This window comes from Tinamus guttatus, unplaced genomic scaffold (genome assembly GCF_059628265.1).
Source record: "Tinamus guttatus ecotype Peru unplaced genomic scaffold, ASM5962826v1 Tinamus_guttatus_pri_ptg000376l, whole genome shotgun sequence".
Taxonomy (NCBI): domain Eukaryota; kingdom Metazoa; phylum Chordata; class Aves; order Tinamiformes; family Tinamidae; genus Tinamus; species Tinamus guttatus.
This window is the reverse complement of record NW_028288910.1, coordinates 1944842-1956633: the sequence shown is the minus strand read 5'-3', so window position 1 is coordinate 1956633 and position 11792 is coordinate 1944842. Positions and strand designations below refer to the sequence as shown.

The window sequence follows — 11792 nt, the reverse complement described above, 5'->3', positions numbered from 1 at the left end:
GTAGTCCGCCCCGGGCACCTTGGTGGGAGCCGCGTTTCCGTGCACGGCTTCGCGCAGGAGGAGCGTGCGGCGGCACCGGCGGCGCGCACAGCCCGCGGCTCCGATTGCAGCAGGTCGATGTTTGCTGTGGAGGAAGCGGCCGTGATCTGCAGATAGCAAAGCCAGGCTCGTGCGTGCGCAAACAAGCGCGACCTCACGGCTTCCCCCACACGAGCAGCTTTAAACCGGTCTGGAAGCAGTGAAAGAGGAAGAGGACTCTGAATTCTTGACTGTGCTCCACATTGGTAATTCCAGTGTGATCCAGCCTCTTGTTTTGCCGCGCAGCCTGTGGGGAGCTGATGGCCAGCTGAAGCCTTCGCTCACATTTGGTTTTCATTAATTGTGTGTATCTCCCATAGAGGTCTCATGGCCAAGTTTGCTCCAAAAGATAGGAGGTGACGGGACAAAATAGCAAACAAACCTTGGGAGGGTGCAGGAGTCACCTTTCACTGAGTGTTTGCAATATTTGAGTATTTGCAGAAGTCCCTGTGGGCAGAATGGCGTGTAGGGATGCACCATAGGGTTTTAGTTTCCCCTGTGGCTTGCCTTGCCCTCACCAGTATCCAGAGCTATTCATAAAGTCACTGTAGGCAAACCCCAAGTTGGATCTCTGAGTGGAACTGCTGAATTTGGAAAGTTTGAGGTTGCACTTACCTTAAATGTTTGTTTTACATGACTTCGATTTTCCCTCCGATGCCTGGGGAGTCTTGTGGGAACATGAACCCCTCGTTAGACCGAGGGATTTCGGTTACCAGTGAGAGGTTGGTGAAGAGAGCAGCGATCTTCCCATCCAACTGCGACTCCTTCGCCACCTGCGCTAGGGACGCACGGGACGCACTTCCCCGCTCCGCTGCTGAGAGCGCCCTTCGTTTTGTCATCTTTCCATCGTGCTGGGAAAGGGGGGCAGGTACTGAATGAGCCTGGAACAGGAATGTATCTCTGCTCAAGGATTTCTTCCTTAAACAGCAATGGTAACAGTTAATGATACTAAATCTTATTGATACAGGATTTGTCCAAGTGATAACGGCAAGTTCCTTTCGCTTCAACTTCCTTCCTTGACAGAGTTGGGCTCTGGGCTGTGAGGGGTGATTTGGTGCTGGGAGAACATGGAGCGAGCGGTGGCTGCAGCAGGAGCAGGCAGGACAGCGCTGGGTGCTTGCACAGCGTCATCCGTGTTCTGTCCCTTTTAAAGATCACGGAAAAGTAATTTGGTTCTTTTTCTAAAACATTTTTGTTAGACTAATCCAGGTACATGGGTTTTGCCTGTGCAGATTTTATTTTCACTTTCTTTATTGACCATTTTAGACATGCAGTGTCTTTGAGAGTATTTGTGAGTACACGTAGCTACTGTTTTCTTTTTTTGAAATAAGATAAAATGTGCACTGGATATTAATACGCTTTATCTTAATTTTTAAATTGCTTGAATTTTCTGTAATGTATGTGGTTAGCTTTTTTTATACTCATTGAAGTAACAAGGAAGGGCAAAGAGCATGACAAAAACAACAAATTTATTTATGCAAACTGCAGGTGCGATGCCAGTAGGTACAAAAGAGTTTGATGGGTGCAGTTTAGCATCACTTTCTGAAGTGATGCCCTTTGCAGTGTTTCTGGGTTGGCTGCGCCTGTGAAGAGCTTTGCAGCTTGTGAACGGCCTCGAGTCCCCTCTGCTCGCCTGCACCAGGTCACTTGTCACGGGCAGTCCGTGGTGCGTGGCAAGGCTGGCCTCGGCCGTCTCTCCGTACATACGCGCTGTGTTTGTGTCTCCGGACACGCTGCTGCTCCTGCGGGTCGCCGGGGGCTCCGTACGAATGACCATGAAGGCGTGAAGCTTTATTCCTAGTCGGGTTTCTCCCTCGTGCTCGGCCTGCGAGCGCCAGGAGCTGCCGGCGGTGCCCAGCAGCAGCGGCAGCTCCCGGGATGCTCCGCGGGGTCAGCGCTCCTGCGCCGGCCGCCCGCGCGCGTCCTGCCCCGGGGCAGCCTCTGCCGCCTCCGCCGCGACCGGCTTCGCCCCGTCGCGCGCCGCGAAGGCCCTGCCGACCTTCAGCCGGAACGGTCTGGAGAGGTGGTAGTACAGGATGGGGTCGAAGCAGAGGTTGGACACGGCGAAGAGCAGGGTGCACTCCTTGGCCTTGAAGAGCGTTTGCTTCAGGGAGCAGCTGCCTATGGCGTCGCTCTGGCTCAGCGTGTAGGGGATGCGCACCAGGTGGTAGGGCACGAAGCACAGCAGGTAGCCGGCCGTCACCAGCAGGATGGAGGCCAGCGCCTTCCTCACGCTCGCGTAGCTCTCGCTGTACTTGTTCCGGTAGAGCTGCCGGACAACGAGGAAGTTGGAGACCAGGATCACGGCCGAGAAGTTCAGGAAGATTGCCGTGCAGATGAAGTTAGTGAACACGTGCCAGTCCCGTCCAAATTTCGTTTTGAGGTCGATGCATCCCGCGTTGGAGCTCTCCTCAATGTCTTTGATTGGGATGGCCATGTTGGGCACCGTTATGAGGAGAACCATGGCCCACACGACTGCAGAGAGCATCTTGGCAAAGCCGGGCTCCTGGATGCGGAAGATCTTGTAGCTGTGCTTCAGCTGCAGGCAGCGATCCATGCTCACAAATCCCAAAAATATTATGGATAAGTACATGTTCAGGTAGATGAAGCAGGCTGTGACCTGGCAGTGGAATATCCTCAGCTTCCAGGGTGCCACCCCCAGGTCAACGATGATTTTGACGGGCAGCGCCAACGTCAGCAGGAAGTCTGCCGTGAGGAGGTTGAGCAGGTAGATGCTCGTGCACTTCTGCTTCTGGCCTTTCTGCGTGAACGCCCACAGCGCAAAGCAGCTGCCAATAAATCCCATCAGGAAAACCAGGTAGTAAAAATAGGTAAAAGGCTCCATTTCTGTGTAGGTGTTGCACTGTGAAACATTGCTTGGCATCATATGTTGCTCGTGCAAGGAAGTTTTCTGCTGGATGTCAAGAACCTAAAAAACAACCACCCCCCGCAAAACAGGAGGACATCAATTTATTTTCTGGAAAACAATAGTTATTCCGTGTGTCTTTTTCTTCATTTAATTTCATGAAAAAATGCAACCACAAAGAAATATATATGTGTGTGTGCGTGTGGGTGTGTGATATATATAGACTTAGGTTTTGTTGTTGAAAGGCTATAGATTGCTGAGAAACCCCATCACCAAAGCAGCGTTTCTGTGTGCTTGGCCTTTAAAGAAGAGGTTTGGTAGCTGTTTGGGATAAGGTGTTATTGAGTAATTAATGATGGTCATAATGAAACTTTAACCCGAACAGTTAAAACTAAATGTAATAATACAGCATAATGTTTAGAGCAGTCTCAGATTATAAAAATATCTAAGGAGCTGCCACCAACGAGGCAGATGGGTCGGGTCAACAGTCCTGAGCTGTGACAAACTGCCACCCCTTTCATGCTGGACAGAGGAGGAATCCACTGCCAAACCTTTAGAAGAAATGCATTTTGAAACAAAACTGCCATTTGCTCTTTTTGTTCACCTCCTTCTGTAAGATTTAGTGAAGAAGGAAAGTGTCTTTTGTTTGCTTTAATTTAGTCCTAACGAGGTAAATCTGCCCCCCAACCTCCGAGGTTTGTGTGCTGCCCGGCAGGCTGTTGCAGGGACACGCGCTGGGATTCCTTGGAATAAGGAGCAGCAGGCGCGTGGCTGGACAGCCTCTCCCCGCAGCGGCGTGGGGGGCCCTGCGCCCCGCAGCAGAGTAGGGCTCTGCGCCCCGCAACGGGACCGCGGCGGTTCTGGCGCAGCCGGGCGTGCGGCGCGGGGCCCTCCGTGCCAGCCCCCTGGTTCCCCGCAGCCGCCCCGCGCGGTGCTGCCTCGAGCTGCGGCTCCAGCCCCTTCCTCCTTGCCCCGTGGCCCTGGCGGGCGGAGAGGGGCCGCTCTGCTCGGGGCTGCAGCCTGGGGCTTTGGCCCCGCTCCTGCTCCAAGCTGAGTGTTTGCAGGGACGAAGGCAGGATGCGGTAGATCCTGGAGCACGTACCTTTCTCGGTGATCCACGGGGTGCGTTGTGTGTGAGCTGCTGCCGCGGCCGTGTCTCGGGGAGGGTTCCTCGTGCTGCAGGAACACGTTAATCTGCTGCGCCTGCTGCTGCCGGCTTCTTTAAATGCGCCTGTGGTTTTCAAATGTGCCAATTGACGCAACAAAAACCAGCGCCCGAGCGGCGGAGCCGCGCGGAGGTTGCGTGAGCGGCGCGGAACAGCCCGGCAGCCCCTGCCCACAGGGCCGCCCTGCGGCGCGGCACGGCCCGGCGCGCCGTGCAGCCTCCCGCCCTCCGAGCACCGCTTCCCAGCCGTGTGGGCAGCCGGAGCCAAGGTGTGGGAGCAGACACCGCGCGGGCAGCCGGAGCGGCGGGAGCGGACACCGCGCGGGCAGCCGGAGCCGCCGGAGCAGACACCGCGCGGGCAGCCGGAGCCGCCGGAGCAGACACCGCGCGGGCAGCCGGAGTCAAGGTGTGGGAGCAGACACCGCGCGGGCAGCCGGGGCTGCCGGAGCGGACACCACGCGGGCAGCCGGAGCCGCGGGAGCAGACACCGCGCGGGCAGCCGGAGCCGCCGGAGCAGACACCGCGCGGGCAGCCGGAGTCAAGGTGTGGGAGCAGACATTGCGCGGGCAGCCGGGGCCGCCGGAGCGGACACCGCGCGGGCAGCCGGAGCCGCGGGAGCAGACACCGCGCGGGCAGCCGGAGCCGCCGGAGCAGACACCGCGCGGGCAGCCGGAGTCAAGGTGTGGGAGCAGACACCGCGCGGGCAGCCGGAACCGCCGGAGCAGACACCGCGCGGGCAGCCGGAGTCAAGGTGTGGGAGCAGACATTGCGCGGGCAGCCGGGGCCGCCGGAGCGGACACCACGCGGGCAGCCGGAGCCGCGGGAGCAGACACCGCGCGGGCAGCCGGAGCCGCCGGAGCAGACACCGCGCGGGCAGCCGGAGTCAAGGTGTGGGAGCAGACACCGCGCGGGCAGCCGGAACCGCCGGAGCAGACACCGCGCGGGCAGCCGGAGTCAAGGTGTGGGAGCAGACACCGCGCGGGCAGCCGGAGCCACCGGAGCAGACGCTGTGCGGCAGCCGGAGCTGCGGGAGCAGACACCGCGCGGGCAGCCGGAGCCAAGGTGTGGGAGCAGACACTTGCACGGGCAGCTGGAGCAGACACTGCATGGGCAGCTGGAGCCACCGGAGCAGACACAACACGGGCAGTCGGAGCCGCGGCGCAGGTGCTGCCGTGTCTGGAGCAGAGCTCCGGGTGCTGGAATGGAATGGGAAGGATCCGGCTGCCTCACCCGGCGCGGCAGAGCCGGTAGGATGGTGAGGGCACCGCTGCAGCGGTGAGGAAAGCTGCAGAAGCACCTGGAGGCCCTGACGCCCTCCGCTCCGCTCCAGTTTAGTCATAACTTAACGTGCAGGCCGTGTTAGTCGAAGCGTTGGCTCGCGTGTTCGCTTCTGAGCAAACACGGGCTGGTCTGTGGTGCGCGGCGCTGCCGTCGTCGTGCAAAACTGCTCGTTCCTGTGTGTCCTTTTGCGCTGGCTTCCCTGAGGTGTTTGGTGTTTCCCTCTGCGCGCGGGTGGCTCCGGGGCTCAGGACGCCCCCAGCTCTGCAGTGGGAAGGGGCCCGGCCCTCGGCATGGAGCAGCATTTCCTACGGGTGTGCGAGCGCAGGGGCGGTCACGAGTGCAGATCAGAGGTTTGGCTGGCGCTGCTGAGAGCTTCCCAATAGAAATGCCTGGCTTTGGCAGCTTCAGCTCCGATTCTGCGCTAACGGTCAGTGCGATCCGTGCGTGCCGCCCTCGGGAGCGCGGGGCGGTGCCGCGGGGCCCAGCCGGGCGCTCTCGCTGCTCCTGAGAAGAGGACGAGGTCGCGGGGGAGATCGGCCGGCCCGGGCACAGTCCCTGGGCCACACGCGGGGCCGGGCCGCAGCTGCCCTCCCGCTGTGCCACAAGGAGGCTGCGCCACAGGAGCCAGTCCGGGCTAGATGCCGGGTAAGTCACTTCTCCACCAGGCGACGCAGACTCGTGCAAACTCCCGCTGTGCAGTCGCGTCTGGCCCTGCGGCCGCTGCCGCTCCCGGCCTCGCTGCCCAGGCTAACGGGGACAAGCAGAGGGCCCGGCCGCGTAGGGTGCCGCGCGGTTTTGCCGTAAATTGCAAACAAAAGTTCTCCCATGAAGCAACAGGTTTCCTTCCCCTATCGTTGATTTCCCTGCCAGCAAGGGGAGCCCGCGGAGCTCCAGCCTGGCATGGATCACCACGCTCCGAAGGAACCATTTCAATAATCTTTTATGTATTTTCTTTTGTCCTCGGGGTTAGCTACCCAGGCTGAGCTGAAGCCCAGAAGCAGGAGGCCAAAAGTTGCTATAACTCTTGTAAGCAAAGTGGAAGCCTTCAGCGTTCAGGGCTGTTCCTTGGAAGCTGCTGCAGATCCCTTGGGCACTGATGTGTTTTTCCTGTACAGTGATAAGATAAAGACTGCACTGAAAAATACAGTAAAAATGAATTATATTTATGTGTAAAATATAGATTGCTTTCAGCTATTGCCTTTGTACAACAAGGAATGTTTTATCAGGGTGCCAAACACGTAGGCAAGCCACTCACTTGTTCCTCTGTCTGTAAACGTGCCCCGAGTGTCCAGCCGCGCGTTGGCTCCCGGCGCTGCGTCCCGCGGCGGCTGCGCTCCCCAGCGCGTCCCGTGCCGAGCGCCGCTCCGTGGGGAAGCTCTGCCTGTGCCCGCGGCGTCTGCGGCCTGCAGCGAGTCATATTGTTTAACCTCTTAATTACATACGGTGTTTCCCTTCAGCAAACCAGTGTATTTTTATAAATGCTAGCAATGTGTTCAGGCTGCGTGCAGATCTGTGAGGCTTTCCTGGGAGCTGCGGTCGGCGCCCTCCTTCCCCCTGCTCATGGCGCGGGGCCGCGGGGAGGCAGCACGAGCGGCGGCGGCAGCGGGTCGGGGCGGCCGGGAGCCGCGGCCTGGCCTTGGCGCTCGGCCCTCCAGGTCCCGGGAGGTCACTCCACCCGTGACGCAGCCGTGTGCCGCCAAGTACCCTCCGGTAAGTGCAGGCTAGTGAGCAGTGATGCTTTTAAGCACAGATCCCCACTTGGTATTTTACGCCAAACCTTTTTTTGCCAGTTCTCGTTTATTTAGTCTTTTTGTGATGCTGTAGTCTTGGCTGACTTTCGAATGCAAGTGTTAGTTTTCCAAACCTGAACTTAGAGCGTGTTTGTGCTTTCCCGGATTGTATTTGTCCTTCTGGATTTGGAAATTTCAGCCTCGCCTGAAGTTTTCAGCTTGAGGCGCAGCTTTTGGTACAGCTTTTCCCTAAAGGGCAGGCAGAGGTAAAAATAAATAACGGGGTCAAGGCAGACGTTGGCGGCGGACAGGATGAGGGTGAACTCCTTGGTGTAGAAGAGCGCCCTCGCGGAGGGGCAGTCGAAGCGGGCGCTGGTCTGGCTCAGCGTGTAGGGGATTCGGCACAGGTGGTAGGGCACGAAGCACGTCACGAACACCAGCATGATGGTGAAGATGTTGCGGTTGGTCTTCCTCTTGGTCACGTCCGAGCTCTTGCGGAACTTTTTGTAGGAACTGTATATCTTCCTTGATATCGAGGTGTAAAAAATGATTAATAGCAGAAACACAATCCAGAAAATCCCAATGCAAATATAGTTTGTAAACTTATGCCACTCTATGCCAAGCTCATTTTTGAAACCTACACAGTTTCCGGAATAATTTGCTTCATTGATTTCATTAGTTAAAATCATATTTGGAAGCGATAAAATTATTAGCAAGAGCCATATGATTGCAGAGATAACCTTACTGTAGTTAATTGTGTGAACAACAGAGGTAAACAAAGGCTTTACAATTTTGTAGTATCTGTCAAAACCTATGAGTCCAAAAAACGTTATTCCAATGTACATGTTTATATAAAACACAACCGCAGAGTATCGGCACACGAAGATGCTGAGCTGCGAGGATGCAATTTCCGAATCGGCCAGGATTTTGAAAGGGAACGTGAGGCTCATGAGGAGGTCGGCGACCACAATGTTTTTGAGATAGACGATGAAGCTTTTGGTGCTCGGCACGGCCAGGAAGACCCACGCTGCCACGCTGTTCAGCCCCAGGCCCGCTATGAAGATGAAGCAGTAGATGAGTGGAATGACGGTGGTGGTGATTACCGTCCTGAAAGTGCAGTTTTCCGATGGGCTTGCGCTCGCGTTGAACATCTTACAGGATCCTTGTTCCTAGAAGCAGAGGAAGAGTTATCTCAGTGCAGAGGAAGAGTTATCTCAGTGCGGCAGAGCAGGGCCGGGCTTTCCGTGGCCTTAGGGCAAGCTTGCGACTCTGACTCAAAATAAACTGGGCAGATTTCTCAGAAATCACTGAATTACTGTTTCTCGCAGGGGGGCGCAGTGGGATTTTCCGAGAGGCCGTGTCGCTCTCTGATGGTCAGCGGCACCATGTGTGACCACGTGTTTGGAACAGAGAATCCATTCGATTCTCCGTGGGGCTGAAACCCGCCGTGTTCCTGGGGACTAGCAGGGGTTGCTGATGGAGCGAGGGGAACGCGGAAGGAAAGCGGAAAGCACCGGTGGGAACAGCGCTTTTGTTTAAGCGTTGCCGTGTTTAATTTGGAAACCCCGCTGTGCTGCTGCGCGCGCTCTCGGTATGGAGGGCCCGTCCGGGGGGCCTCTGCACGGGGCCGTTGGGAAGCTGCCGCTCGGCGGGTGCTCTGGTGGCTTTGTGCCCAAATGCAGATTGCGATGGTGGAATTGCTCCTTTCCCTCGCTCCCCGTGACCTTGGTGCCGTGTGAGCGCTGCAGTTTGCTCCGTGCCGCTCGGGCCGCGCCGCGGCCCCAGCACAGCCTGTCGTGCTGAGCAGCCCGTCGTGTTCAAACGCCTGGTCCCGCGCGAGCCGTGCGTGCGGGTTGATGTGTGTACGTGCATGCATACGTGTAAGTATGTGTTAGTAATGCTAAGCTCTGCAAAACCAGCAGCACTGACGCACCAGATTAACGAGTTGGATTTGTTAAAATCACAGAATCACAGAATGCTGAAGGTGGAAGGGACCTCTAGAGCTCCTCTGCACACGCAGGGTCACCTAGAGCACGTGGCACAGGGCTGCGTCCAAGCGATTTGGAAGGTCTCCAGAGAAGGAGACTCCACAACTTCTCAAAATGCAGAAATACTCTGAAATTTCTCGGTTTACAAATTGAAAAGATTTTCCTCTTGGTGGAAGGTGTGAGAGGGGGGATACATGAGCCATTAAAATGCCTCTCTCTTTCGTTGTTTGTAACCCCTCCATTTGGGCCCTTTTTCCTGACTCCGCAGCTTTGCCTGGCAAACTGCACAAGTTTAAAGTCCCTGACTGTTTTGCCAAGCGTAGGAATAATATTTACACATTCCTTGTATTACGCCAGCACGTGCGTTCTTTGGTGCCGGGTGGATGCTTGAGCTATTTCTGGAAGTTAGTGGAAGTTAGGCCTGGAGCCGCGAGCAGAGCGCGGCGGCCGCGGTGCCGCGGGTGGCCCCGGAGCAGGGACGGAGCAGGGACGCGCCCTGGCATGGCGCGGCTCGCTGCTGCGCGGCGCCTCCCGGCCGAGCCCTCGGAGCGGCGCGCTGTGCCGGCCCCGCTCGCCCCGCGGCACAAAGCTGGCCGTGCCGGAGAGCGGGACTGTGCCGCTCCGCCGCCCAAAGCGCTCGTCACCCGCACGGCCCGCGCGGAGCAGCGCAGGGTGCAGAGCAGAGGAGCAGGCAGGCGCCGCAGCGCGTCAGCGCTTCCAGTTATCTTTGTGAGTCGGCTGCTGGTCCGTGTGGCCTGCGCCGGAACAGTGGGGAAGGGGCTGAATGGTCACACAAAGCGTCCGTGTCGCGGGACGGCAGCGGGCGCGGGGCTCCTCGCCGGCCACGGGGTCGAGGCCGGACCGTCCTGCGCCCCCATCTCCCGCTGCTGCCCCGTGACGGGGCGCGTGTCCCACGGGGAGCAGGGCCCTCCTGGCACTCAGCGAGGCCGCCCCGGCGGGGAGCCGGGAGCCGTCGCCGCTGTTGATCCGGGCTGCCCCGTGGGGAGGCCGCGCGTGACAGAGGGAGGCGTCTTTGCCCGGTTCCGCTTTCCCGCGGAGCTCTGGCGTCCTGACGGGATGGGCTGGCCTGGAACGTGCCGCCCGCGCGCTGCCCGTGCTGGGCCGGCATCGCTCGTGGTGCCTCTTCGCAGGGATTCCCGCCGCCTCCGTTCCCTTGGTGCCTGGTTGTGCAGCTCCTGGACGTGTGCGCACGCTGCGGTCAGGGGGCAGGAACCCCAGCACAGACACGCGCCGTGACGGCCTCACGCCCGGCACCTGCAGGAGGGATCCCAGCTCGCAGACCCGGCGCGGGGCCGCCCAGGGCCATGGGGAGCAGCCCGGCCGCCTCGCCGCGCGTCCAGCGGGGTGGGAGCTTTAGCTTTCCAGAGCTCATGGGCACGGGGAGCAGCCCGGCTGCCTCGCCGCGCGTCCAGCGGGGTGGGAGCTTTAGCTTTCCAGAGCTCATGGGCACGGGGAGCAGCCCGGCCGCCTCGCCGCGCGTCCAGCGGGATGGGAGCTTTAGCTTTCCAGAGCTCATGGGCACCTGAGCGCTGCTTGGAGACGCCCTTTGGATCTGCTTGCTCCGCTGCCTCCTTCCCGGCCCCCATCTGCTCTGCTCGCTCTTTAAGGAACGTGGTGCTGGTGACAGTAACCAAGGGGGCGGCGGGAGGAGGAGGCTGCCGGGGCCGCGCGGCCCTGCCCGGCCCGAGAGGAGCCGCGTGGGGCCGCAGCCCCACGGGGGGAATCCCGGGAATCCCCAGGAATTCCCTGCGCCTGGGGAGCCCTTCCCGGCGTCCCAAAGCAGGCGGCCTTGCTGCCCTGGCAGGGGAGGCCTGGCCCGTGGCCGTGCCCGTCTCGCGCGGGCAGGGTTTAGTGTTGGCACCGTCTGTACCTCATTGGCCAGACCAGAGGTAGTAAGCACGGTTAGGTCCTAATTTTTTTTTTAAGCGTTTATCATTTATTTCTGGTCCTCTGAAGGACGAAACGAGCGGGCAGAGCCAGGAAGTGGAAAGATCGGCTGCTGCAGATAAGATTGTTCCTTTTCCCGTTAAAGCAGCGCCGTGCGCTGTGCAGGGCAGCACAGTTCAGCGGGCAGCAGCGTGAGGGCACCTCAAGGGTGCAGCTGCATCTCCTGGGGTTCTTACTGCTGTTCGAGGGTCCCTGCACTGCTGCTTTCACTGGAGATTTTAGCAGCCTCATTCTTCTGAGAATTTAAAAATTTTATTCTATTTTTGAGTTACAGAGAAGGTCCTAACCTACTCTAAAAATATAACCTATTGTCATTAAAATGTTAGAGCTCTGATGATGCCTGTGCAGACCCCAGTACTTGCCCTGAAACCTGGGCAATGCTTTAGCCTGTTTGCATGTAAAATCATTTGGGAATCTAATTCAAACTTGAAAAACAAAAACAAACAAAACCTGAAAAACAAAACCCAAAGCCTTCCTATGTGCGGTCAGGTATAGTACCTTAGAGCATAGCGCATGCAAGAGGAGGAGTTGGGACTGCAATATCAGGAACATTCGGTTGGTCATTTCACATCACAGAATTAGAGACCAACTTTTAGAAGCAACTGCCTTAACAAATTTGGATTTTTCTAATGCAAAATATGTCAGTAAAATATTTTAATAATAGTTTTATTAATATTGGGTACCTTAAAATGGAATAATTTATTATTTTTGGCTCA

At 57.9% G+C, this 11792-nt stretch overlaps 2 protein-coding genes across 2 annotated transcripts; both read right to left on the bottom strand.

The window, feature by feature from the left end:
* Positions 1 to 1969: 1969 nt before the first annotated feature.
* Positions 1970 to 3012, bottom strand: GPR171 (G protein-coupled receptor 171). Its single transcript, XM_088530446.1, has one exon. It carries the CDS (start codon positions 2963 to 2965, stop codon positions 1970 to 1972), a length of 996 nt encoding a protein of 331 aa, XP_088386572.1. The 5' UTR covers positions 2966 to 3012.
* A 4242-nt stretch (positions 3013 to 7254) lies between these two features.
* On the bottom strand, positions 7255 to 8273 carry P2RY14 (purinergic receptor P2Y14). The gene has a single exon (XM_010222232.2). It carries the CDS (start codon positions 8269 to 8271, stop codon positions 7261 to 7263), a length of 1011 nt encoding a protein of 336 aa, XP_010220534.1. The 5' UTR covers positions 8272 to 8273; the 3' UTR covers positions 7255 to 7260.
* Positions 8274 to 11792: the final 3519 nt, after the last annotated feature.